General features: G+C 46.6%; 1 protein-coding gene across 1 annotated transcript in view; it reads left to right on the forward strand.

The window, feature by feature from the left end:
- LOC138520681 (natural cytotoxicity triggering receptor 3-like) overlaps positions 1 to 26,886 on the forward strand; it is a 79,638-nt gene that overhangs the window by 18,759 nt on the left and 33,993 nt on the right. The window contains exons 2-3 of the mRNA XM_069632953.1: positions 13,543 to 13,908; positions 15,135 to 15,263. Coding sequence (XP_069489054.1) covers positions 13,543 to 13,908; positions 15,135 to 15,263 — 495 coding nt within the window. The remainder of the gene's footprint in view (positions 1 to 13,542; positions 13,909 to 15,134; positions 15,264 to 26,886) is intronic.

A 26,886-nucleotide genomic window follows, 5' to 3' on the forward strand; every position in this document is an offset into this window, starting at 1 on the left:
TTTTTTGTGTCAACCAGCAACCCAGACATAGACCTACCGCTGTTTGCTTGATTGGCTAGATGTAGTAAAACGTCATAATCATGCCACACTGGGGCTACCATTAGCCACGTTTCTTGCAAAATAACGATATCATATTGCTCTAATTTGTTCTCTCGATTATTCAGCAAGTGACTAAAGCCTCTAGTATTCCAGCTTGCTAGAGTTACTTGGAAGGTAGATTGCTCTGGCTCCAGTTATGCATTTATTTTGCAACATGTGAACCAGTTTTAGTCATAGGCTGTTGTATCATTTTATCAGCCTTAGAAACACTAGTCTTCCCATAGAGATGGTCGAATTCATTGATTAATAATGAACTGCCATTTGGTCGCTAAGCTAGGAGATGATGAGGATAGAAAAATTTCAAATCCCAGAGCAAATAGCTCTGCTTTGGCTAACCAAATTGCTTTTAGCACCACTCTAGAGCTGAACCATATTTAAAATTCACAGCAGGTAGTGGAGACGGATGTACATTAAAAGAACGTAAACAAAAAGCTGGTATTGCAAAACACCGAGGCCCACTCTGTCGCATTTTGCAAATTAAGCTTTTTTTGTCTTTTTTTCTTTTTTTGTCCCTTGCATTGTTTCTTGTATGCAGAGGACACCTCTGCAGTCCCCGCTCACCTACCTCTGTATTTTCAGATTCTGTATTTTATACCTATGCCAGATGTGGCAAAGCTGTATCTACAACCCTCTAGATGCGATCTTTTGTGGTAAATCCATTGAGATACCTCCAAATGGATTTACTGTTACCGACAATTGGGCTCGCGGAATTACTGCCAGATTACAAGTGGCGGTAGGGCGGTGTTAGTCCACATTTATGGAGTCCATAGGACTCCATGGGGATTTCGGGAGAATTACCACCAGCTGTAATTCTGCCAAAATTGCCATTTTCTGGCAGTAAGTTGGCAGAATTAGCTCCAGCATTTTGCTGGAGGTTTTTCCTCCACCCAACTGCCACAACCATAGTTGGGTGGTGCGGCAATGCACCCGATTTTAGCTGCACCACCCAACTTGTAAAGAGGCCCTAGGTATGGAAAATGGTAGGAGAGGAGGATGTGTAGAAACCAGAATACTTCCTGTCCTAGGCCAATAGGGCTAGGGAACAGTCACTTGCATGTTAGGAAGTGCAAGTTGCGGCTGACATTTCATAACCCATATTATCCTCCTGGAAAATCTTGTCTTTTGGGAGAAATCTTGAATAACACTACAGGCCAGTCTGCTCCAACAGGAGAAGTGTGAGAGATGAAAGCACTTTTCTGTCTGGACAGAGCTCAAGAGCACTGTATCTGCTGGTATTGTGGGGGTGGAGAGTTCAAGGGGGAGCGATATAGTAAGACCCGTAGAGGTTTGCATCCTCTAGTGCGGTGGGAAGAAGTGGGGACGTCGATTGCGATTTGGTGGAAACTGAGTGAGTGCTTGACAGGCAAGTGCCTTCTTAGAGCCTGTAGAGTTTGGGCAGATTCAGTCACATGCCTGGCTTCCCTACTCCTGTTCCAACCCGATCTACCTCTCTAGGAGTCATCTCCCCCTTTTGGCCTATGGGGACCAGGGGGGTGGGGTCGGGAGATTGAGTCCATTCACCAAACAAATTTTCGATGTGTGTCCTTCATGAGCAGAGAGTGGCCATTTATACGTTTCTATGTCAGCTGCAAGGAAGGTTTGAAGCTCACTTTCCACCTACGCCACCTTGCAACTCTCAGGAGGTTGAAGCGTGTGTGAGTTGCAATTGCAAATGCAAGTTGCAATATACGGCTTATTCCTTGGCGGCTTGCACATGGGATTCGTGAAGCCTGCCACTTTGACTACCGCTGGTTTTGCATATGCAAGAAGATTGGAATTCGTATGGTTTTCGTTCATCTGTTCTTATCTGCCGTGTATGCTTTCAATAAAGATATGTTGATTAAAATGAAGAGAAATAAATGAAACACCAGTACACATTTAACATCTATTTTAAAAAAAAGTAAAAAAGTAAAAAAGTGACATGGTTCACGGCCAGCTCTGTCACAAGCTTTGACACTCTCCTCCCTGACGGCTACAAGATCCTCTTCGCGGCCAAGTCCAACCGGTCCGGAGGGGGTGTAGACCTGATTTTCCCTGAGTGGATTCCTGCCTCTGTCATTTCTACACAGGCCTACTCCTCTTTTGAATGCCTCGCCTGCAGGCTCTCTCTCTCCTAGCCATTTCCCTTACTGTGGCTACTATCTATCGGCCCCCTGGTCAGATCTCCTCCGTTCTCTCTGAATGGGCGGACCTCTCCTCTTCCCTCCTGGTTTCGACCACTCAACTCCTCCTTCTTAGAGACTTCAACATCTGCCTTGATGCTCCCTGTCCTTCCTCTGGACTCTTTCCCGACCTTTGCGACACTCTCTCACTCTCTATTCTCCCCTCTGGGCCGACTCACTCTGCAGGGCACACTCTGGATGTTCTAATCTCCTCAGACCTTCCCCTTTCTATCCCTCTCACCAGTCCTCTCTCCTGGAGTGATCACTTTCTCCTTTCCTCCCAGCTCACCCTCTCTACCCCTCAGGCCAAGCCAACCCCATCACTGCCACCCACCTTCTCGGTCATCCGACCCATGAAGCATGTGTCAGTGGGGGCTTTCGCCGCCACTTTCTCACCCCCTCTCCCCCTTTGGCTGACTCACACCGTGACACAGCCCTTTCTATCCTCCGCTCTGCTATACCTGATACTCTCGATGTTCTTGCTCCTGTCATGAGGATCCGCCAAGTGCAACTCCTGGTACCACTCAGACCTCGTCACCCTTAAATGCAAGTGCATGTGGCTGAGAGGAAATGGCGTGCTTCATGTACATCCTCTGACAAACTGACCTGCCGCCTGCTCCAAAGGCAATACCGGCTCTCTGTCCTCACCAAGAAGAGAGCACACATCCAAGCCTGCGTCCCTGCGGCATCTAACAACTCGGCTGAACTCTACCTCTCCAGTCCCTTCCCAGGCCCTCTGCATGGCACTAGCTTCTCATTTCATCTCTAAAACTCAGGACATCATGTCCTCTCTCTCCTCCTCTCCCCTTCCTCCCTCTACTCCCTGCTCTTCCTCTGGCCCTTCTTCGGCCACCTCTCCTCCCTCCTTCTCGGCCTTTCTCCTGTTCTCTGCAGACAAGGTTTCTAGACAAGTCCGATCTATGAAAGTCTCGTCAAAACAGGTTCATCCCTGTTCCTCCAAAACCATCAAGGTCCACATTGACTCCCTGGCTCCTGCCCTGGCCGACATCTGCAACCACTCCTTCACCACTAGAGTCTTCCCTTTCCCCCTGAAGAACTCCCTTGAGCACCCTCTTCTTAAGAAACCCTCTGCCGACCCATCCGGCCCGGCTAACTATTGCCCAATCTCCATCACTCCTTCCCTGGGCAAACTTCTGGAAGAGCGGGCCATCTCCCAGCTCAATCTTCACACTGAATCTGTTGGATGTCTCCATGATCATCAGTCTGGCTTCAGAGCTTCCAGTAGCACAGAAACTGCTCTCCTGTACATCTGTGAAGACCTGCTCTCCAACCTTGATTCCAACACCCCCTGCGTCCTCATCTTACTTGATCTCTCATCTGCATTTGACATGGTCAACCATGCCATCCTGCTCAACCGTCTCTGTGATAACCCGGGGAAGACCGGTCAGGCCCTGGCATGGCTGACTTCTTTCCTCTCTGACCGACCCTCCCAGGTTCAACTTGGGTCCTTCCTCTCCTCTATCTCTATCTCTACCTGTGGTGTTCCCAAAGGGTCTAACCTCTCAACCTGGCTGTATAACCAATACCTGACACTTCTTGCCCACTTCATTGCCGCGCTGTGCCCCAACTTCTAGTGCTATCCGGATGACACTCAGCTCATTTTCAGGCTGCTCTCAGCCCCCTCTTTGCTCTCTCATCTCTAACTGTCTGTCCGCCATCCAGGAGTGGTGTGCCGCCAATGATCTCTGCCTTAATTCCAGTAAGAACCAGATTCTCCTTATCGGCACACCCGCTCCTCCTTTCCTGTCACTCTCTGGCTGGCCTCTCTTGGTCCTCTCCCTGCTCCCACCTGTGAGGCTAAAAACCTTGGGGTCATCTTCGACTCCACACTCTCCTTCTCTCCTCACATCTCTGATGTCTCAAAGAAGTCACACTATCAGATGCACCTACTTAGAGGGGTTCCATGTGTTAATATTGCGGCAAACATTTCCGTTTACATAAAAAATTGCGGAAAAAAGGCTGTGGTTTTGCCACTGCAATACATGTAAAGGATGCAGGGGGCACCCCCGCGACCCCAAGACCCATTCTACAATTTAAAGGGAGTGGGGGACAACCCCCGCTCCCCTTAAATTGTATGATGGGGTAGACCTTTACTGGGGCAAACAATGGTATTTTTGCTGCAATTTTTTGTAAATGCGACATTTTTGCTGCGATTTTATCACTGCATACCCTCAGAGGTATTCTTCCTTCCCTCTCCTTCCCCCAGAAGCATACTGTCTCCAGAGCTCTGGTTCTCTCTAGGCTGGATTACTGCAACAGCCTCTATCTACATCTGCCTGCTTCTACTCTCCGCCCTCTGCAACTCAGCCAGAACAGGACCTCAAAACTTGTCCTTGGCCTCAAGCCCAGGGATCGTATCTCTCCAGGACTGAAATCTCTGCACTGGCTCCCAGTGGCTGCAAAGATTAAGTTCAAAACCCTCTGCATTGTCCACAAGGCCTTCTGGGGTCTGGGGCCGCAATACCTTCAACTCCTTCTTCCTAAATATCTTCCTTCTCAAGCTCTTCGCTCATCTGCCGCCAACTCCCTCAGGGTCAGTCGCTTCTCCAAGCAATGAGTTGGTGGTAGATCTCTTTCTTCGGCTGGGGCCTCCCTTTGGAATAGCCTCCCTGAAACCTGAGGAGAACCATCTCTGGTTCCGGAAGTACCTCAAGGCCTTTCTCTTTGCTTCTGCTTTTTCTCCTCCTCTCCCCTGCTGACTTCCTGGCTGTAACCGAATCTGCATTGGTTACCTGGCCACCCTCTGATCTCGGGCCCAGGTCCCCTACCCCGCCAGTCGCACACCTGCACCGCCTTCCTGGCAATCCCCGCTCTTGGGGACCGTCTTTCTGTATCCCTACAGTCCCACTACCAGCACTTGCCACCTGATGCCTGCACTTACCCTTGCACTTGCCACCTGCTGGCCATACTTTTACTTATTGTTTATTTATTCTATTATCCCATGTACTGCACTGTCCCCTCCCCATTCCCCTTGCACTTTCCCCTTCCCCATCCCATGCACTTGCGCTTTCTGAATGACACCTGGCCTAGTAGGATGGTTGTCTGTCTTCCCTCTGTTCCCCCTCCCTTGCCTCATCGCGCCTTGAAACACTTGTGTATAGGCATGTTATAAATGCCATATCATATCATATAATATCATATCTTTCAAAATGACCATCACATCCATTAATGGGGACAGAGAAATTACTATTAAATAAGCAGCATTTTAATGGGTGTAAAAAAGTCTTAAATAGATGCAATCAAATATGAAGTATATATGCTATGTTATGGAAACATTATTTTGTACTGTGCCACGTCACCACTGGCTTGTTTGGAAGTAGGTGTTTTAACTCCTTCAGAGGACAGAGACCGTGGCTTGAGAAAGACGGCGAGAAAGGCGAGAGAACGGAGTAAAGTGGTACAGAACTAGATGACCGGAAGGATAAGGCGGAAGAATGGAGTTTGTGGTCATTTGTATGTGTGTCGACTGAACCTGTGTGTGGTTAAGTTTGATGTTTGTGTTAATGGGGTGTAACTATGTTTTCATTCAAAGAAAAACAAGGAGCGGCTGCTTTAATTAGAGCAGGAATCAGCAATTTTTGGCTCTCCAGATGTTTTGGATTACAGCTCTTACCATACTCCAGCATAGTCAATGGTGAGGGATCATGGGAGTCGTAGTCAAAATAGGTGGAGGGCCGAAGATGGCAAACCCCTAAATTATGGTGTCATGTTGCCTAGTTGTGCTTTCACTGATGTCCACGGACCATATTTTATTATTGCTTTACCTTTTCTTTTGCAGGTTTTCTTCTCTGCAGATAAATTATGTGATATTGCATAGGGTTGCAGACCCCCTACCACAGAGAAGGAACATTTCATAAGGAAGTGCTCTGTGTTCTGATGCTCCGTTGTAGAGCGGACACTGCCCCAAACATCTGTCTACCACAGAGCGAGAGCAGCTGGAGATCCACTTGAATCTGTTATCTTTAGTAAGCACTCCACCAAGACTACACTCATGCATGTCTCCAACTTTCTCTCCAATGCTCGCCCCTCCAAACTCTCTTCTATGCTCATCGTTTCAAACCTCTTTGTCGCTTTTGATACTGTTGACAATCCTCTCACTTGCTTTCTCCAGGACCTACTCTAGCCTGGATTGCCTCCTTTCTGGAAGATCGATCCTTTAAAATATCCTGGGACTCGCAAATCTCAGACCCCACCCCTCTTCCTGTTTGCGTCCCCCAATGATCAGTCCTTGGACCTCTGCCCTGGGAAGAATCACCTTATCCTTTGCCTTTCACTATCACCTTTTTGCTGATGAAACTCAAATCTCTCCTTCCTCTCCCCAGGGCATTTTTGGAACAGATTACTGTCTCGCTGCACTCCGTCACTGGATGGCTCTCCGCTGCCTGATACAGAACTCATCAAAGGCATAGGTCTTCTTTCTGCAGGCTTCCAATGCCATCCCTCCCCTGCCCTGGCTCATCTCGTTCCCATCCAAACCTTTAGCTCCCACTTCCAAGGCTTGCGACCTTGATATCAACCTCTAAGTGAAACAATTCACCACTACCACCGCCTCTGCTGCTTATATTAAACTTCTCAACATTAAAAACATGTGTCCATGTCTTACTCACTACTCTGCAAATACTGTAATCCCAACCACCGTGCTGGGCAATCTTGACCACTGCTTGTGGCTACTCACTGGCCTTCCCCTCTACTCCTTCCTCCATCTAGACCAAGTCCTCAGCTTCACGACTCGCATTCTCTGCACCCTTCCCAGATCTGCATACCATCGCCATGCTGGCTGGACAGCACAACATCTCATTCTCTCTGCTCATACTCTGCACTCAACCTCACTGCCCCATGCCCCTCTGCTACCTCCCACTTCCGCTCTTTCCCCCTACTCGCCCCACCCCATTGGCACACACGGGCCATCACAAGGAAAGCCAACCTCACTGGACCTCTTCAAAGCTCAGCTTAAACTTCACAGATTAGCCAAAGTGAGAGCTCCACCCTGCCCATCCCATCCTCCACACCTGACCTCACCTCTTCCTCCAGTGCTGTGTACATCTGTAGTTTTCTATATTAGTACCGTGACCCTTATTAGTTTGCAGCGCTTGCACCTATTCCCCCATGCCCGCAGGTTAATGTTACCTATGTAATCGAGCTGTTTTTGTACTGTCCCTGGTCTATGAACAACGTTGTTCAAACACTCAGACACTGGCTCGAAACTTGTTCTAATTTGTGTGATAGTGTACAGGCGCCCTTCCTGGGAATACCCTCACCATCGGTAGGACTATAATAGGACAATTCCGATCAAAATTGACATCTCTGTTCATCAAATAAATACAATACAAATGCAAATACAAACGGTTCTATGGGTTCAGATACTTCAGTGGAGAACAGACACCACCCCTCATCCCTCCACCAGATAGAGAGAGCGAGCATTCCACAAGGAAAGGCTATGTGGGTTCTGATGCTCCAGAGGAGAGCGGGCAAAGTCCCACCATCGCTCTACCACAGAGAGAGATCATTCCATGAGGGAGCGCTGCACAGGTTCTGATGCTTCATAGCAGACAGGACACCACAACCACCATCGCTCTACCACAAAGACAGAGCATTCCACGAGGGAGCGCTCCACAGGTTCTGATGCTTCATAGTAGAGTGGACACCACCACCACCATCCCTCTACCACAGAGAGAGAGCATTCCACGATGGAGCACTGTGCAGTATCTGATGCTCCAGAGGAGAGTGGACACCACGACCACCATCCCTCTACCACAGAGAGAGAGCATTCCATGAGGGAGCGCTGCACAGGTTCTGATGCTTCATAGCACAGTCACCACGACCACCATACCTCTACCACAAAGACAGAGCATTCCACGAGGGAGCGCTCCGCAGGTTCTGATGCTTCATAGCACAGTCACCACGACCACCATCGCTCTACCACAGAGAGAGAGCATTCCACGAGGGAGCGCTGCACAGGTTCTGATGCTTCATAGCACAGTCACCACGACCACCATACCTCTACCACAAAGACAGAGCATTCCACGAGGGAGCGCTCCACAGGTTCTGATGCTTCATAGCAGAGTGGACACCACAACCACCATCCCTCTACCACAGAGAGAGAGCATTCCACGAGGGAGCGCTGCGCAGTATCTGATGCTCCAGAGGAGAGTGGACACCACGACCACCATCCCTCTACCACAGAGAGAGAGCATTCCACGATGGAGCACTGTGCAGTATCTGAGGCTCCAGAGGAGAGCGGGCAAAGTCCCATCATCACTCTACCACAAAGACAGAGCATTCCACGGGAGAGCACTCCACAGGTTCTGATGCTTCATAGTAGAGTGGACACCACGACCACCATCCCTCTACCACAGAGAGAGAGCATTCCACGAGGGAGCACTGCGCAGTATCTGATACTCCAGAGGAGAGCTGGCAAAGTCCCACCATCACACTACTATTGAGAGAGAGCCTTCCATGAGGGGAAGCACTCCACAGGTTCTGATGCTTCATAGCAGAGTGGACACCCTGACCACCGTCCCTCTACCAGAGAGAGAGAGCATTCCACGAGGAAGCACTCCACAGGTTCCGATTTTCCATAAGAGAACGGGCACCACTACCACCTTCCCAGTACCAAAGAGAGAGAGCATTCCAAAGGGAAAGTGTTTAAGCGATTCTGATGCTCCATAGCAGAGCAGACTTTGCCCTCACTACCCATCTACCGGAGGAAAACAGCATTTCTGAAGGAACTGTTCCATGGGTTCTAATGCTTCACAGGAGAGTGGTCACTGCGCCCACCATCCCTCCATCACATAGAGACCATTACATGAGAAAATTCTCTATGGGCCCTGATGCTCCATGGTAGAGCAGTCACTGCCCCTGCTATCCCTCTAACACAGAGAGAGGACGTTACAAGAGCAAGTGTTCCCTGGGTTCTGATGCTCCATAGGACAGCGGACACAGCACCCACCATCCCTCTACAACGAAGAGAGAGTATTCCATGAGGCGATGCTCTGTGGGTTCTGATGCACCATAGAACAGTGGCACCACACCCACCAGTCCACTACCACATAGAAAAAACATTCCACAAGGAAGTGATCCACAGGCTCTGATGCTCCATAGAAGAGCGGACACCACCGCCATCTCTCTCCCACAGAGAGGCAGCATTCCAGAAAAATGTGCTCCATAGAAGAGTGGTGCCACCCCTCCCAACCCTCCACCACAGAGTGAGAGCATTGCACGCAACGTTCTTTGTGGCTTCTGATGCTTTCAAAGAATGGCCTGTATGGGAACGAAGGAGGTATTTTGTCTCTCCATCAATTGAATCTTTGTATTGAAGCTCAACCCATCCAAAAAAGAAAGTAAGATCAGTGGCACTAGACCTTTGAACTCTGCGCCAATTCCCTGGCCGGATGAAATGGGGCCTTACCCACTCCCTTCACCTACTGTGAGGAATCTTAGTAGACTCAAGGGAGAGAGACCTCATGCTAGAACCACAGATCAAAGCCATCGCAAGAGGCTGATTCATCCAACTCCACACCATGTGACTTAGCATGTCCTACCTGGCCTTCACAGACAGAACAAAGGCATGTGTCTCCTTACTTCTATCAAGACTTGATTATTCCAACAGCCACTCCCTTGAACTAACAGACTATCTACTTATGAAATTCCAAAGAGTCAACAATGTGGCAGCGATACTACTAATTAAACTGAAAAGAGTGTAACGAGGAGCTCCAGTATGCAGAGCACTCTACTGGCTCCCAATCGACAACCGCATCCGCTTCAAAGCCCCATGCATCGCTCACTGCTCCTACTACGGCAAATGCCTAAACGCCACCAGAAAGAAATTCATGCACTGCAGACCCTCAAAAACAGTAAGAACTAGCAGCAACGAATGTGTAACAATAACACATTTCAGCCAGAAATGGCATGTAGGCTTCAGATTCTTCTTCAAAGTAGCCAAACTTTGGAATGCAATACCCAGAAACCTATGCACACAAGACCACCTAACTTTTTAAAAACCAGCTAAAAACACGACTTTTAAACCCTTCACCCCTATGAGACGACCACCTAGAACTGCTCACCATTGGACCCAGCAGACTCATCCTTCACCCACCGATATCACTGTCAAAGCTACAGAAAATCACGCGAGCCTTCCTGCACCCCACTGGCCAACCCACCACAATGGACCTACAAGGACTGAACAATATGCAACCAAAAGGATGTAAAGGTGCACACAGGATCACACAATTAGTCAGAATAATACTCAATGATGGAGGACTCGGTGCACGTCGAATCCAAGCTTTATTCAAACAATGTCTCCAAGCCGGGACAGCATACAAACATTTCATACTCATAGCTCTCACATTTTGAATGATGGCAAGTAAGTTATGTGGCAGTTTACAAAACCTATGGGAAAGTGGGGTTGGTTAAAGGCTCAAACTACATATAGGGTGGGTAGGGGTTAGTCACTCTATTGGTTAATACCTATCTAATGGCTCCACCTAGACCCATCCCATTACTGATGCTATTTCTAATTGGTTGGTGGTATTCATCACAGGCGGTGTGGCAAGGGGACTTCTTATTGGTTGGCATCTAGCTTACCAAACTTGGACACCCTGACAAGAGGTCAAGATATGATATGATATGATATTGCATTTATAATGCGCCTATACACAAGTGTTTCACGGTGTGAGATATGAGCGAAACATAAGTGCAGGAAGAGACTTCCATGGTCTGCCATACTTCCAATTAATGAATGCTCTTAATCATGCAGAGGTGATGAGGCCTTCTCTTTCCTTTGTAGTTGGCCTTGTGTGCTGTCTGGTGTCTGCACATGTACTGAGGAGTGTACTGAGGGAGTTCTGCAGGTGTCCTATTTGTGGTTGGCTTGTAATGAATAGCCAGTGTTTCTTGTATCTGGATCACCTGTTAGGGTACCGTGTTTGAGAGTGGATTTCCTTCTATTTATTGAGGTTTTGGCTAATTCTAACGTGCATGTTGTGTTCTTTGTGGTCACTCATGGCGCTAGTCAGTTACTTTCTATAAAGTCTTTTGGCTTGCTTATCTCGTGCACCTGGACATCAGTGGTTGTTTGTGCTCTTATTAAAATTGATTAACTGGGGACTCTACTGCTTCTCGTCCTGGGAGCTGGTATCACGTTCATGAGTTCTGTTCCTCTATTACTCCCTTCCTAGATTTTGACCATGGCTCTGACAGTGAGCGACTGTCTGGGCTCTGCACAGGTTTCTAGAATACATGTAAGCTCAGCATCTTGGGTCTTGAGGCCTTGTTAATTCTGAGGTCTGCTGCGGCCTCTGCGTTCGGAAGACTCCTGTCTTCCGATCTCAGTATTGGCGCCCTACTGCCATGTCTATTCATCCTGTATGTCTGCCATGCGATTATGTTCCTGCCTGTCTATTCAGTAACTTATCTACCTATAATTCAACTGCCCTTTCGGTGTAGTGAGTCAATTTCTTGGTATAAAGGAACCTTTGTCTTCTACTGTTTTGCACTGTGTATACTGCACACTATTCGTGCATTCTACAAACTACTTTTAGTCCTTACTTGTGTTGCGCAATCCAGCTAATCCTTTATGTCATTTTGCAAGTATATTCACTTTGGTTAAGCATTTTTTTCACATATCTCAGTTTAAGTCATTTTGTCAACCACTCCTAGGGCTCTGGGGTGACATGGCTGTCTCAGTTTTGCACCGTTTCTTGCCTTTGTGGTACTGGGGCGGGTCTGGGTCAGAAGGTAGCAATGATGTATTCACCCGTGTCATCACAAGGGAAATTAACAATTACCAGTGGATCCAGGCAACAAGCAGTCTAGCTACTCCAACGACAGGTGCAAACTACCACGGATCCTACCATGCTTGCATGTTTACATCGTCCCCTCCCCTCCCTCTACTTTTTCGCCAACTATCCACCCACCGTCTACCTCACCAAACTTCACTTCATATGTCAACCCACAACTTATCAACCTCTCTCTAAATGTCACCCTTCTGCCTTCCACCACACCGGGGATCTGCCCCACTCACGACAATCACAGGCCTAGTGAGTACCATAGGGAGATTACCAAACCATGAACAGCCTTCCTCTTTTCAGCTCTACCACACGCCCCTCTCCCAGTATCCCATTACCAACCCCCTCCTCTTTTCTTATAGAACCATGCCCAATGAGTCAAACTAAATGGCAGAGGTGTACTTTACAAGACAATGTTTTAATTATGAAAGGGTCACCTCTACGGGCTTGATGGGGATCCCTGCCATCTTGTGCATGAGGTTTGGTCTCTCTCTCCCGCCACATGGGGGGTCTCTAGTGGCATTGGTGAAATTGCACTGGGGCATGTGCACACATTGTTAACTGCATCAGGGCAGGCGATCTAGCAATGTCCGTCACTCACTCCTACTTAATGTAGTGTAATGTAAAGAGGTCTTACATAGCGCCCTTCTGACGATAATGTGGGCTTTGCTGCGTATGGCTCTGTAAGAAAGGACAAAAGGGTGTGTTAGCTAGATAGAGGGAAGGCCGGATGCAGGTCAGAAGTGCCCGTTACCTGTGTATAAGATGTTTGTGGTTGGCACAGACCAGTTGGTTAGCCATATGGGCAGCCCTCGACTGTGGAGTGCAAACATTGACAGCATGGTTGTTGATAGAAGATGGCTAGGGTCTGAATATGTTAAGTACAGTAGACCTGGGACATCAACTGAAGGAGTGTGGGAGGTGGAAGGATGCAAGATTTTAGCTGTGAGGAGTTAGTTGAGGGATGATGGGAGTGGAGAGTGGGGAGTGAGGGTGTTGTCACTTCCTGGCTCTTGGTTGTGGAGTCCACTGAGATTAAGGGGAGGATGAGTGTCACGTAGCAGAGGATCCATGAATCAAATTGTTTTCCCACAGATGGTAATACCAAGAGTTTCAGAAGTTGCTTGTCGTAAATTACCCCAGGTTTCTTGTGCACAGTTTTTAGTCGGTTGCTCTAATTTTTCGTTTTTTTCAAAGCGGTTGGTTGAAAAGCCAAATCTTGAGCTGTTTTCCGGAAAATCTCACAACCAAGCAGAGGTGTTTGGGTAGCGTGTTCCACAGGTTCCTCCTTGCCATTTCGTGGTGTTGAAGTTGGGGAGTAGGACTAGTGCAGTATTGAATTGAAGTCCAAAAACCCACACACACAGTTGGAAATGATCAGCTTTGATGCACGCTGTTTTGTGTCTCAACATCACCCATGCAGCCAAACTCCCATTAGAGGCATTACTGATGACTTTTGATGATTTCTCTTGCAGGGTTTTTTTCACAGAATCTCACAGTTTCTCAGCCAAAATCCCAGAGTGTAACAGAGGGAGACCCGGTGTCCTTAGAGTGCACATACAACACCAGCAAGAGGGGCACACGCATTGGCGTCTACAAGTGGTATTTTAACGGGTCCTCCTCTAACATGACCGAGGTTGAGGTGTCCAACAGCTCCAGCCCATTTATGGAGCGGGTTTTCAAAAAGGACCCCTCCATCTTCGTATCTCAGCAAAGGGCAGACATAGAATTTAGCAATGTCAGATACAACGATACAGGAACCTATATCTGCGAGGTGGAGATCTTCATGCTCACGAATGGCAAAGCACGTGGAAACGGGACTCGGCTGCTGGTGCTAGAGGGTGAGATTGGCTCGTGTCTTCCGTCCCTCCATTGTGATCACATAATACGTGCAACTCATCTCTTCCACAAGCTATGACCTTCCCACTCATGATCCAACAAATGCCCCAATAAATTAAACTTCAAGAGTATAGGTGCAACATTTGATACTCTGCTGTGGAGTCCCCCAAGGTTCTTCCCTTTCACCTTCCACTTATTACTGCTTTCAAGCATTCTGTCATCATTGGAAGTCAGATCCCACAAACTCACATATACACAAACCTACCAATATGTTTTGCAGAATAATGCCCACCTCATGGAGCCGAACCAAAGATGTTCCATGGACCACTCCACATATCCTATTCCTTTCAGCGCCTTACCACCGTAGTGTCCACTTCCACACCCAGGAACAGCAATTTGCCACACACTCTAAATGGTTCACTGCCCCCTCACTTTTTTCAGACAACTCGGGGAATGGAGGGGGGAAGTGGGAGTGGCACCCTTTCAGCTCCCATTGCTTCCACAACATTTCTAACCCTTATCACAATGGTCCAAAAAGCAGGTCCAGTCCAGTCTTTCAAGAGGAACACTACTGTATAATTGTGTTTCCATCCTTCTTCACCACTGAGCTGCCCACACAGCACACAAGCTCCCTGTCCAATCGAGTCAGCGTGTGTGTGACTGGTCGTGGGGTCTTTGTGTATCTGAGATGTTTGATCCATTCATTGCAGGAGTCCTCTAGAAGTTATAATTACCTGCAGGGAATGCATTAGTCTGTCAAACACACTCACAGCAACAGGGATTGTATTTTGGGTAATAACTGCTTAAGAATTGGGAACACGTAATTCACAAAGACACATACCAATTGCTGCTATAACTAACAGGCACTGGCTCCTATCAACAACACAAACAGTCCACTGAGCTTCCATTCCAACTTCCTGTGGCATGCTCGCGTTGTGTGTGAACATTGGCTTGCTGCACTGGTGCTGTACCTCTTCTCTGTGAGCAGGAAGATTTCACTGCTGCCAAAGGTGGGGGATGGAGGGGGGTTGGATGGGGGAGAGAGAGAGAGAGAGAAAGAGAGTGAGAGCGAGATAGAGTGTGTGTGTGTGTGGTGTGTGTGGGTAAAGGAACGTGGGTAAAAGACCCACTACAGGTAGAAACTTCAACTAATCCCAAGAACGAATGCTTTCCCGTCATTGCAACTCTCTTGTGCCTCAATGACGCTGTCTTTCTAAATGTCTTCCAGCTCCAAAGGAAGGACTTGGAAGCCCTGGCACGCGTAGTGATTGGATCGCGTTCTACAGCGCTGCTGGTGCGGTCTTTCTGCTTCTCGCCGCTGTGCTCCTGACCGTATTCCTGCGCACTCGGAAACCAGGTGAGCGTTGTTTGGTTCCCTAGTCCATCTTTTCTGGTCCCCAAACGACGCTAAATGTTTCCCCAGTGTTCAAAGGCACATGAAAGCTTTCATTTCTGGGCATGGAAGCCGAGCAGTATAATGGCACTATTGCGGTTTGCTTGCTGATAAGAAGCACATTTAAATCACCATTGGGGATATATTAACTTACCTGTGTTGTAGCGATGCATTTACTTACTCTGGACAATCTGAGTAGCTCTTCTATTTTCCTTCGGAGACTCACGTGGCAGAAAGGTAGGTTGTCATTCCTCTGCGTTGTCTTGCTTCCAATACGGGCGCGTTGCCACTGAGCTATACACGTCCTCAATTCTTAAGGATGACCAGTCTTCCTATAATGGTTCAGGTGCTAACACAGGCCTCTCTCTCTCTCTGCCTGTTTTCCTTTTGGAGCAAAGCCTCTGGTTTATCTGTACGTCCCGGGCAACATACAAACTCCTTAAAAAGTGCTATTGACCAGTCAGACCCAATTTATAAATTCTCGAATAATCTTAAAAAATGCGTTGGTCATCAACGTGTCATTGGGGCTCATTTTATTAAAAAGAGTAATTTGGCGGCGGAGAGCAGTTACGTCACTTACGTCTTGACATACATGTAAGCGGCTCGTCCCGCCAAATTTTCGTCATTTGCACGGTGCAGTGCAAAAGTGCAGGACAAAAGGCAGCGTGCACATCTGTATGCCGCCTTTTGTACTGCACATTTGCACTGAGCAGTGCAATTTGAGTAAACGCTGCCAGGCACCGTTTACTTTTAATTGTGAGCGTCACTTGCCATGCAAGCAGCGCTCACAATTAAATACTGTCCAGCATGCGAGCATGCCAGGCAGCCTTTATTTTTCGTTGTGAACACTGCTTACCACGCACGCATGGCGCAGTGTTCACAATTACGTTTCATTGTAATTGTACACGCTGCCTGCCATGGATCCCTAGGAGGTACGCCTGCTTCCAGACTCCATAGGGATCTCCAGCATTTGCACTGACATGAAAATCCACGCCCATTGCAATGTCTGCCAATGAAATGGCCACCAAATCGTCTCTGAAAGAGTGTTTTTCATTAGTGTTTGAAGCAGTCGTGTCTGTCCAGTAGTGAAAAGTAACACAACTTTAGGAAATGCGAACAGACGAGGCCAAGAACTCTTTCTGAACTCTATGGAGAGTGGATTTTTGCATCTCTTACTTTTCCTGACGCCATTAAAGCTGACAATTGCCCCCCTTTTCAAGGACATGAGTTTGAAGAGTTCCTATAAATGTGAGGCATATTGCACGGGCAGACCCCCGCAGTAGGGACGGGAGCTAACCGCGAGGCCAGAAAGTTCATGCACACCCTGAGCAAAACGTTCTGCACAGCCCTGAGGCAAGGTAGGTGCATGGCACGAGCTCTCCATCAATTCCTTTGAGGATACAGAGTGACACCACAAGCATCCACCAGAGCGGCTCCTGCTGAAGTCCTCAGGAAAAGACTGGTCAGGTGCATCAATACCGCCCAGTGATCCTCATCAATGAGCAGGACATGCGAGAGACACCAGTGGCTATCAACGCCAAGGAAAGCCTTCATAGGAATGTTCTCCCATCATTCTTTGGCATGGGTGTCACCTGACATAACCATTTAGTCTACCTTTTGAACCAGAACCCTGGTCAGTGACTAACGTAAAAGGATCAGTGGTCAATGCCAAAGGAACCTGTAGCAGACCTCCTGCAACCACAGACTGTTTTAAAAGGCACTGGCCCTCATTACAACACTGGAGGTAACCCATGGCGCTATTAGCACCATGGTTGCTGCCGGTGTTGTAACAAGTCCGCCAATGTTCAATGGGGAATTACCACCCCATTCCAAGGTTGGCGGGGCGGTAATTCCCCATTGAATATTGGCTCTTCCCCATTTCCATTTTTGCCCCATAGGGCTCAATGGGACTGGGGAAGGCGGTAATTACGGTTTGCACAAATTGTGGTACCGTAATTACCTCGAAGGTCCCTTTGCAGGTCCCTATTTTAATGGCTGGTTCAGACCAGCCGTTGAGGTCGGGTCCCGCAAAGGGACCTCGTAATTAGGCACGAAGGGGTTAACGGCGCCACAGCCTTTTACGGCGCTGTTAACCCCTTAGCGCCAGCGTCGTAATGACCCCACTGTAACAGTTTATTGAGACGCCCCCCTCAACACAGGGAGTCCCTTCCCTCCCCAATCAAGTGATTATTCAACAAACTGTTTAGCAGATTCTTTTCTTAGCGCTCTCTCAGACACATATCACGCCCCTTGGATCCCTCGCCCCTGAGCCAACAATGAGCCAAGAGCCAGGCCAGTGTACGGGGAATATATTGGTGTTCATTTAAAATAAAAGTAATAGAAATTAGCACGGAAATGTTAAACACCACTTTATCCGTGGCACAACACAATCAACGTCTCTCAGCAGAAACAGATCACAAAAGTGAATGAAAAAGAGCACAGACACACAGACACAATTCTTACTTTCTGCTAATATAATTGCGCCCAAACATTTGGTTTAAAACAAACACAGGGTGATTTATCGCTTTGTTTTTCACACCCCCTTTGCTTTGGTCTATTTTGGGAAGTCAGACAGAACAATTGGAATGCTTTGGGGAATTTGAGATTTCAGACCCCCCGTTCTGAAAGGCATGTGTTGGGGAAGCTGGATAAAAAGGTTGGACTGATTTAAGAACAAAGACACCCTTCTTCCTCAAGAAGTCGGGGTCAGCTAGACAATGATTACTCAATTAAAATATAGGCTATAGTTTTCAGCGGACACTGGGAAGTGAGCTTTGTTAATTTCGAATTTTAACAAAATTCACCCCGTACTGTTCTGCCAAATGGGGAATTAATTAAAATCATATCTTTGGTTACATAGGCTAAGGATCTGCACAGTTTCACCCCCCCACCCACCCACTATAAAGGGAAAGGATTCAAGGCAAGCAGACTCCCCCCCACCTTTTGTTTTCCAGGGCTTAGTTCTACTTACATAGCAAGCCTTTGTTTAAGGTTCAGGAAAGCCAGCTGCATCTCGGGACACTCTGGAAAGATAAGGCAGGGGTCTGGTCACTCCACTCTCAAAGATCTTTACACGCCTGCTTTTCCTCATCCTTGATGCACTGGGTATCTCCTACACCAACTACGCGGACGATACCCATATCCTCCCCACCCTTACTAGCAACTATGACACAGACTCCACTACTCTCAACAACATTTACAACACCAACCAAGCATGGAGGGCAGCTAACGGACTATGCCTCAATTCTGACAAGACAGAACTCCTCCTGGTAGGTTCATCTGACACTCTTAAAAACCTCGACACACAGTTCAGCCACTTCACCATTGACTCTATTAAAATCCCAGTTTCTGACTCAGTCAAAACCCTCAGAGTCTATCTGCATTCTAGCCTATCCATGAACAGACAAGTCAATGCCCTCGCTGCCTCTGCGGCTTACCATGCTAAACTCATTAACGCACCTAGGCCTTTTCTCTCCAAAGAGAAGTGCACCAACATAACCAGAGCCATTACTGGCTCAAGGCTAAACTATTCTAATATACACTTCTTAGGGACATCCATAAAAAACCTGGAAAGACTACAAGTCATCCAGAACAATGCGCTCCGCGCAGCTCAAGGCATTTCCAAAATAGAACACATTACGGCTGCCAGAAAATCAGCCCACTCACTCCCAATAAAAGAGAGGATCATATTCAGGACATTGACACTGACCCACAAGTGCATCCACCTCTCCGCACCTGACTACCTATCGCAAAGGATCCACCCGCCACCTCCACAAGGCCAACTAGAACACCCTACGCCAAAATGCTTTGTGTGCCCATGGTAAAGAGAACTAGAGCAGGTGGCGCTAGCTTCCCCTACCTCGCACCCTCACACTGGAATGCCCTACCTCCTACCTTTCTAGGCGAGGTATCTCTCATGGCATTCCGTAAAGCCATGAAAACTACGCTCTTCGCCTCATGTACCCCACAATCACCAGCATCCCTTGATAACCTTCAAAATGTATTTATACATTGACTATGTACCCTAATGTATCAATGTACAACATGTAAATGTATTGCCCAGCTGTACCTACCCTGTAACTAAGTGCCCCACAAGTAACAGCGCCTCGATGCCCAAGGGCTGTTTGTGAGCTATACAAATGTAATAAATAAATAAATTAATTAATTAATTAATTAATTAATACATAAAAATGGCCTCCCACTCTCCACCACAGGACCCAGTAAACTTTGAGGTCTTCCTAGAAATAGACAGCTCCACCCAGACGCACTCTCAGCAATGTCCTCTGGTGTCTCCTTACAGATGTCAGATGGTAAGTTTCAGCATCCTTCCTGGTGGTCTGTCTCTTCTCTCTGTCCTCCTGTTTTTCTCCTTTTTCGGTCTCCCTGGTTTTTATGCCCCCTGTCCTAGTGCAGTCCCCCTTATATAGCAGCAAAGACATCACCAATTTTACAATCTTGGGGAAGTACCCTGCAATAATCCCTGCCCCTAAGATTGGACAGTTACTGCTCTCTCACCTCCCAACCCAGCTTCCAAGTCAGGATTGGTTTAGGGGTTTGGAACAACATATGGCTATTGCTATTTGTAATCACCCTTTTCGAAAGAACAAAGAAATATCGGGGCTGAGTACCACAAATGAAATACACCAATCACAGGCTGAAAAGATACAAGTATCTTTCATTACTGTACAGTTTACAAAGCAAAACAGAAAGCTATCAGGCTCCCAACACCTTGCAGTGTGTACCAGCCGACACAGAGAGGAGAGAGAGTGCTGGACATCCAAACACTAGCATTTTTATACATTTCCTACAATATTGTACAGCCTCTCTTCACGTTAATAATTTGTGGTCCAGAGTTTGTGCCTAGTTCACATACAGATTTTACAATATTATGCAAAGGATTACATAATTTTGTATTTCAATGAAGACACAATAGTGATGTATGTTCCCGGATCCCGCGGTAAGCCTTATTTCAAGAGTTTCCACAATGTAGTTCAGCTAAAGCATACGCTGGAGGGTTGTCCTTCACTGTCCCAATGTTTATACAAGGATGAGGCTTGTGAGCGCAGACAACACTTGAATGACAGTTCATATGAAGTGCAAGGTCTCTTTGCTCAGTTTAAACAGTCGGCTCTCGGACAACCTAAACATTAACAGAACTCAAAGGTAGTAAGGCTTGGCTGCAAGTCGAGAACACAGTCCACCATTTTAGAACGTAGAACACGAGTGGAAATCAAAATGGCGGATGAATCTTAAAATGGTGGCGAAGTTAACCCAAAAATTGAAACTTTGCAATGTGGTTTTCCATGTAGCGCGAATGGATTTAGGCCAATATAAATAATAAGGAGGCACTATATAATTACGGTTTAACAAACCCTCCTTTTGGCCTAAGCCAAGAGCTTTACTAAAAATATTTGCTTTACTCGTAACTCCACGTTTCAATGTCCATATATCCCGAATCACATTCATCAGATACATCAATTGCCATTAAATCCTTGACAGTAAGATCCTTCATCGCGAAAACATTAGTCATCTTTTCGGGTGCATGTATTTTCAATCCTAATGTTCCTACTGTTTGTGCACAACATCCTCCTAACATCGAACATATGGCAGGAAGACATTGTATGCAACAACAGCAGAACAATAGAATACCAAGGATTACCACCAAGGCTGAGAAGAGTTTCCATCCCCAAGACCGTAAAGAGCCCCAGAACCAAGCACTAAGATTCCAATTACCCTTGGGAACATGTACTTCTGTACTTAGGACGTGCAGATTTTGTATTGTCTTGAATATGGTAGGGGAGGAGTCAGGTACGAAAACGCAACAAGCAGATCCCTCCAATTTACATACTCCACCACGCTCTGCCAGGATGATGTCTAACACCTTCCGGTTCTGTAGAGCCTCTAATCTAATTGCTTTCTGTTCTAACGTCATATTGTAGGGTATATTGGTGGTCCGGTTGATGGTTCTCTCCAATACTCTTGCCAGTCTCCTAATATCCTCGGAATTCATGATCTGTCCCCAAAATGGCACATAGGATTTCACTACATCACCCATGACCTGTGAAGGAGTATCACTTTCTTCGTCCTGCCTTGGACAAGCTCTAGAGACCTTAGAGGTGCTAGCTACAAATACCCTTGGTAGCAAGATACCTAAATAACAAGTAGCCTGCAATCTCTACGTAGCCAAGGATAATCTTCATTCCCGCAAACAAAATAAACGGGATCATCTACATACAAAGGTCTGTCCTCACTCGTCAAATTCGCAATATTGGAACAGCCCTCAAAAGTACACATTGACTAAGAACCGTTCCTTTGTATGCAGAAGGAAACAGAGTTGGGGCTGTGATTGATAGTGTAAGAAGGAGGCGTGGCATCCTGGTTGCCTACGGGAGCCATCTTGAAAGAAATTAGCAATTGGAAAGGTCTAGAAAGTCTATCGGAAGACCTAATAGAAGCAACATTAAGCTTGCTCCTATTCGCAAAGAGGGAACATCCCAGGGGTGTCAGGACTCGCCTTTCAAACTCATTCAAATTAGTCCCGTCAAAGTTCCCTGAGATTAGCATTCCAACGACCAAAGAATAGTGCCCTTAGAGAGGCGTAGCATTCAGTAGTTGGAGGCAAAGGATGAATATACCAGCCCAACCCTTTTTCCCCGTGTTGTGGCAAATGGGAACATATCTAGCAATTAGTTCTGTTCAAATTGCATGGGTCGCATTTATGATTAACAAAAGAGTATTGTTGTGATAACTCTGTCTGTGTTGGGAATCCCTCGAAGATAGAGTGTGCAGATGCACGAAAGGAGAAGACATAGTGGGAACACTCTCAGTGGGTATCAAAGTTTCAAGTGGACGCACCCCTTCAATATACCAAAACCCAAGAGCAATTACCACTGTCAGACCAGTTAACATAATTACAAGAAAACAGTACGTCCTCACGGACCATGAATTTTTCTGTCCAATGTCTTTGTTAGCCACACAATCGATCGGTTGCTCCGTACGAGTAGATATAGCGACAGGGATTGTTCGTCGAAGCTCGTTCCGGGAAGTTTCTGCGACAGACTCCTTAAGTTTGTTTGTTGGTGATCTCCTGACCACGTGATTTATCTTGATTGAAGATAGTTTTCCGGTCTCTGCCACTTACTTATGTTTCAGCGAGAGTGGCAAAGGACTAGCTCAACAGTCATTTCCTGTGGGCACAGATGTGCTGTGCTAACTCTAGTGCCGTGGATGCAGATCGTACATTAAGACTCCAGGCACTGAGGGATCTGCGAACAGTGTGTCGTTGCTTCCTGATGGAAGTGGTGAAACAGAGGCAAGATTGCTCAAGGGTGCAGAAAGATCCGAATAAGAATTCAAAGACAAAGCAGCAGTCTCCTCAGGACCCACGGGCTCAGGAAGATCTCTGAAACACCCTTGATGTTGTTCAAGACAGATTGATCACCAGAAGCAGAACAAGTAGTTTCCTTCTTTTCTTCTCCGTCATGTGGCAAAGGAAAAGATATCTTCTTGTTGTGTGTGGTGTGTATCCAGTGTCTTCTGCCAGCTACTCATATAGCAGTCTGTGTGGCCAACAGGACCTGGAATGGTCCTCTCCAGCGCGGTGCAAGACTGGATGCTCTCTCAAATGACTTCGTGAGAACCCAATTCTTGGTCGAATTCTGTGACCTGGCCTCTCGTACTTAACTTGAAGGGCTTCTCGCACCTGTTGATAAATCAAATACAAGTTTTGAGTTAATTGGTCACAGTATTCAGCAAGAAGCAAATGCTCCACATCTTTCAACACTTTGGGCTTCGGCATATTCCAAATGTTAGCTGGCCTCCCCATCACTGTTTCATACGGGGAGAGTCCAGTTCTAGTCTGTGGGATCATCCACATGGACAGTAGAGCTATAGGTAAGGCGTCTGGCCATTTCAAATTACTGCTGGCACAGACCTTCGCAAGCTTATTCTTCAGGATACCATTATGGTGTTCTGCAAGTCCGGCACTCTGAGCGTGTCTAGCCGAATGGAACCATTTATCGATTTGTAATCCTGCGCATACTTGCAAGATGACAGCAGCAATAAAATGGGTGTCATTATCTGACCAGATGACCCTTGGCAAACCAAACCCAGGAAAATATTCCTTAAGCATGGTTTTCGCCGTTGTTATTGCTGTGGCATCTTTCACAGGGAAGGCTTCAACCCACGTGCTAAAGGCACAAATGACTACCAAAACATATTTGTAGTTATAGCAGCGCTCCATCTCGATGAAGTCGAAATGAATCACTTCATAGGGCACGGAGGGGGGACCAAAACGACCCCTCGGTGTCGTTGTACCCTTTCCCACGTTATGCTGTAAGCACACCATACAGTTTTGGACCAAACGCTCAGTAGTTTTTGAGATGATGACATTTACCCAAACAGGTTCTAGTAATTTTCAGATTTTCCTAGCACATATGTGAGTGGGACCATGAGCCATCGTAACCATGGTGATGACATATGCATCGGGTAGCATCCATCTTCCTTTTAAAATGTCTACCCAACAACCTTCCTCATCCAGGATTGCTAAACTCTCAGCCCAGTATTTAAGATCTTCTGGAGTGGCATCAGCTTGTATATTCTTTATGGACTCAATCCCTTCATCTACTGTATAGGTATTTGTGGTTTCTGTTGTGACATACATTTCTGAGTATAAATCAGTAGCGGTCTGTTTAGCTATCCTGTCAGAAAAAGTGTTTCCTCTCCCTACATCATCTACTACCTTCTGATGTGCAGCGCACTTCATGATTGCTAGTTGAGTAGGAAGCACAAGTGCTGAGAGTAGCTGAACTATTAAGGTGCCATGTTGGATTTTTGTTCCGTGTGAGGTCAAGAAACCTTATTCTGCCCCCAGTCTACTGTAGTTGTGAATCATCCCAAAGGCCCACTGGCTATCTGTAAATATATTTACTCTAAGCCCTTTGGAAATTTCACAAGCTCGAGTCAGTGCGATAATCTCTGCGGCCTGCGCAGAGTTATGCAAAATTCTCTTGGTTTCCACGATCATGCTTAATGTAGTGATGGCATAAGCAGCAGTGGATGTACCATCCGGAAGTTTGAAGCAGGAGCCATCGCAAAACAGCTCCCCCCGTGGATCAATCAGAGGTCTATCATTTAAATCGATCCTGCCTTTAGTTTCTTGCTCTGTGGTATAAAGGCAGTCATGTGACACTTCATCACTGCAAGCAATGTCTTGCGGAAGAGGTAACAATTCAGCCGCATTCAATACGCAACACCTCTTAATTTGGATATGCGGTGCAAATAGGATCAGTTTGTATCTTGTTAATCGTGCGGAAGTACGGTGTTGCGTTTGCGTTCTGCATAATAGAACTTCTACGGAGTGGGGTACCATCACGGTTAAAGTGTGACCTAAAACCATACCCTCACTTTGTTTTACAGATGCAGCAGCGACAGCTCTCAAACATCTCGGCAAAGCGCATGCAACAGGATCAAGTGTGGAGGAAAAATAACCGCACAGTCTATTCTTCCCCCCATGTTCCTGTGTTAACACAGCCAAAGCACATCCATCACATTCATGCACATACAACACAAAGGCCTCTTCATAATTTGGTGTGCCCAAAACCGGTGCTGAACACAGTGCAGTCTTGAGCAGATCAAAAGCTTTCTGGTGTTCCAAGTTCCACAGCAATGACAAAGAAATGCGCTTCTTTGTCAATGCCAACATTGGTTTTATCACTAGTGAAAGGTTCGGGATCAACTGTCTACAGTAAGAAGCCATTCCTATCAAGGCTCTGACTTCCTTCTGTGTATTTGGGACAGACATGCTAGAAATGCTTTTTATCTGTTCAGGTGTCAATCTTCTTCCCTCCTTTGACAGGAGATAGCCTGCATAGGCGAACTCCAGTAGACAATACTGAAACTTTTTTAATGAAGCTTTATGCCCATGATTTGCTAGGTCAATAAGCAATAACACAGTACCTTCCTTGCAAGCACTTTCTGAGTCTGCAGCTAAGAGAAGGTTGTCAGCGTACTGCAATAATGCACAAGTGGAATGCAACTCAAGTGTATCGAGCTGCTCTTTCAAAGCTCTACTATAAATGCTCGGACTCTCCGTGTACCCTTGTGGTGCACGGGTGAATGTAAACGAGCGTCCCCCTAAGGTTAACGTGAACAAATATCTACTATCCACGTGTATGGGAATGCTAAAGAAGGCATTCTTAAGATCCACCACACTAAAATGGGTAGCAGAAGCTGGGATCATTGTTAATATCGTAGTTACATCAGGCAAAATTGGAAATGTGGAGCAACAATCTTATTGATAGCACGCAAATCGATAATGAAACGAAACGGGATCGCATTATCCCCTTTCTTATACACTGGTAAAATCAGGCTATTGCACAAACTTCCTGCAATTTCTTCAATTACCCCACAATGTACAAAGTAGGAGACTATGCTCTTCAAAGCTTGCTCACCATCAACTGAAATCTTATATTGTGGAATTCGAGGCAACTGGTTTCAAAACAATTTTAACAGGCTCAATTTGCATAATACCAACATCATTGTCATCAACCACCCATGAACACGCCGGAAATTCATTAAATTCTGGCGGCAAAGGTCTAGTCAAAAACTGTGAGGCAGAAGATTGCTGGGGTGAAATCATCAAACGCACTCCATCCGAAGAACAATGAATTACCGCATTTAATTACTTCAACAAATTCAACCCCAACAAATTCTCTCCACAGTACGTTGTCACAAGAAACAGACAGTGATCTGTGAATGGCCTCGGCCGTGAACCCGGACTAACCATTGGTGTGCCAGAAAACCCTACATAAACGTTATTCTGCCCTGACAGTGGGATGTCTGTAACCCGCAAATGATCAATGGAACACCTCCTATGCTTCCTATTCCCCACCGTCATCTCAACATAGGGACCTTTCTGATTAACGGGAATAGGCGTCGGTTACAGACCTGCTTCGGGCTGTCCTAACGAAACAGTATATCGTCGAAGGCAAGAGCTTCAGAAAGATAGGCAGTTGAGGAATTATCAAAAATATTTCTGCTATCTATACTAGGTTGCTGATTGTCTTGCGAGAATGACTTTGAATTTTGAGCAAACTGGCTTCTACCAGGACCCCCTACCCCAGGGTGGCCTCTGGATCATCTACCCATGACACCATATATTTTATTCCACCGTTGCTGAAGGATTGGGCATTGTGCTCTCCAATGACCCTCTTGTCTGCAATAAGCACATTGGTTCGTGTGTACAGGACCCAATGGCGCATTACCTTGTGGAACAAATTTACCTCAAAACTGTGTACTCCCACCTCTAGGCCCTCTGACCATCTTTTGCAATAATACTTTGGTTTTTAAATCTCCCCTTTTCTTTTCAATCATTTCTTTTTCATTATTGAATCTATTTTCGTAATACTGGGCCATATGCAATACTTCGGACTGTGATTTAGCTTGTCAAACACTCTCAGAAGTCATAATTTGTGAGTGGATATCAGGCAACAATCCACACACAAACTTATCCCCAAACAATCTTTTCCCTGACTCGGTGCTTAAATCCTGTCCGCTAAAATCTGAGAATACTTGTTCGAACCGATTA

This window comes from Ambystoma mexicanum, chromosome 13 (assembly GCF_040938575.1).
Source record: "Ambystoma mexicanum isolate Mex_15411 chromosome 13, UKY_AmexF1_1, whole genome shotgun sequence".
In the NCBI taxonomy this organism is placed as follows: domain Eukaryota; kingdom Metazoa; phylum Chordata; class Amphibia; order Caudata; family Ambystomatidae; genus Ambystoma; species Ambystoma mexicanum.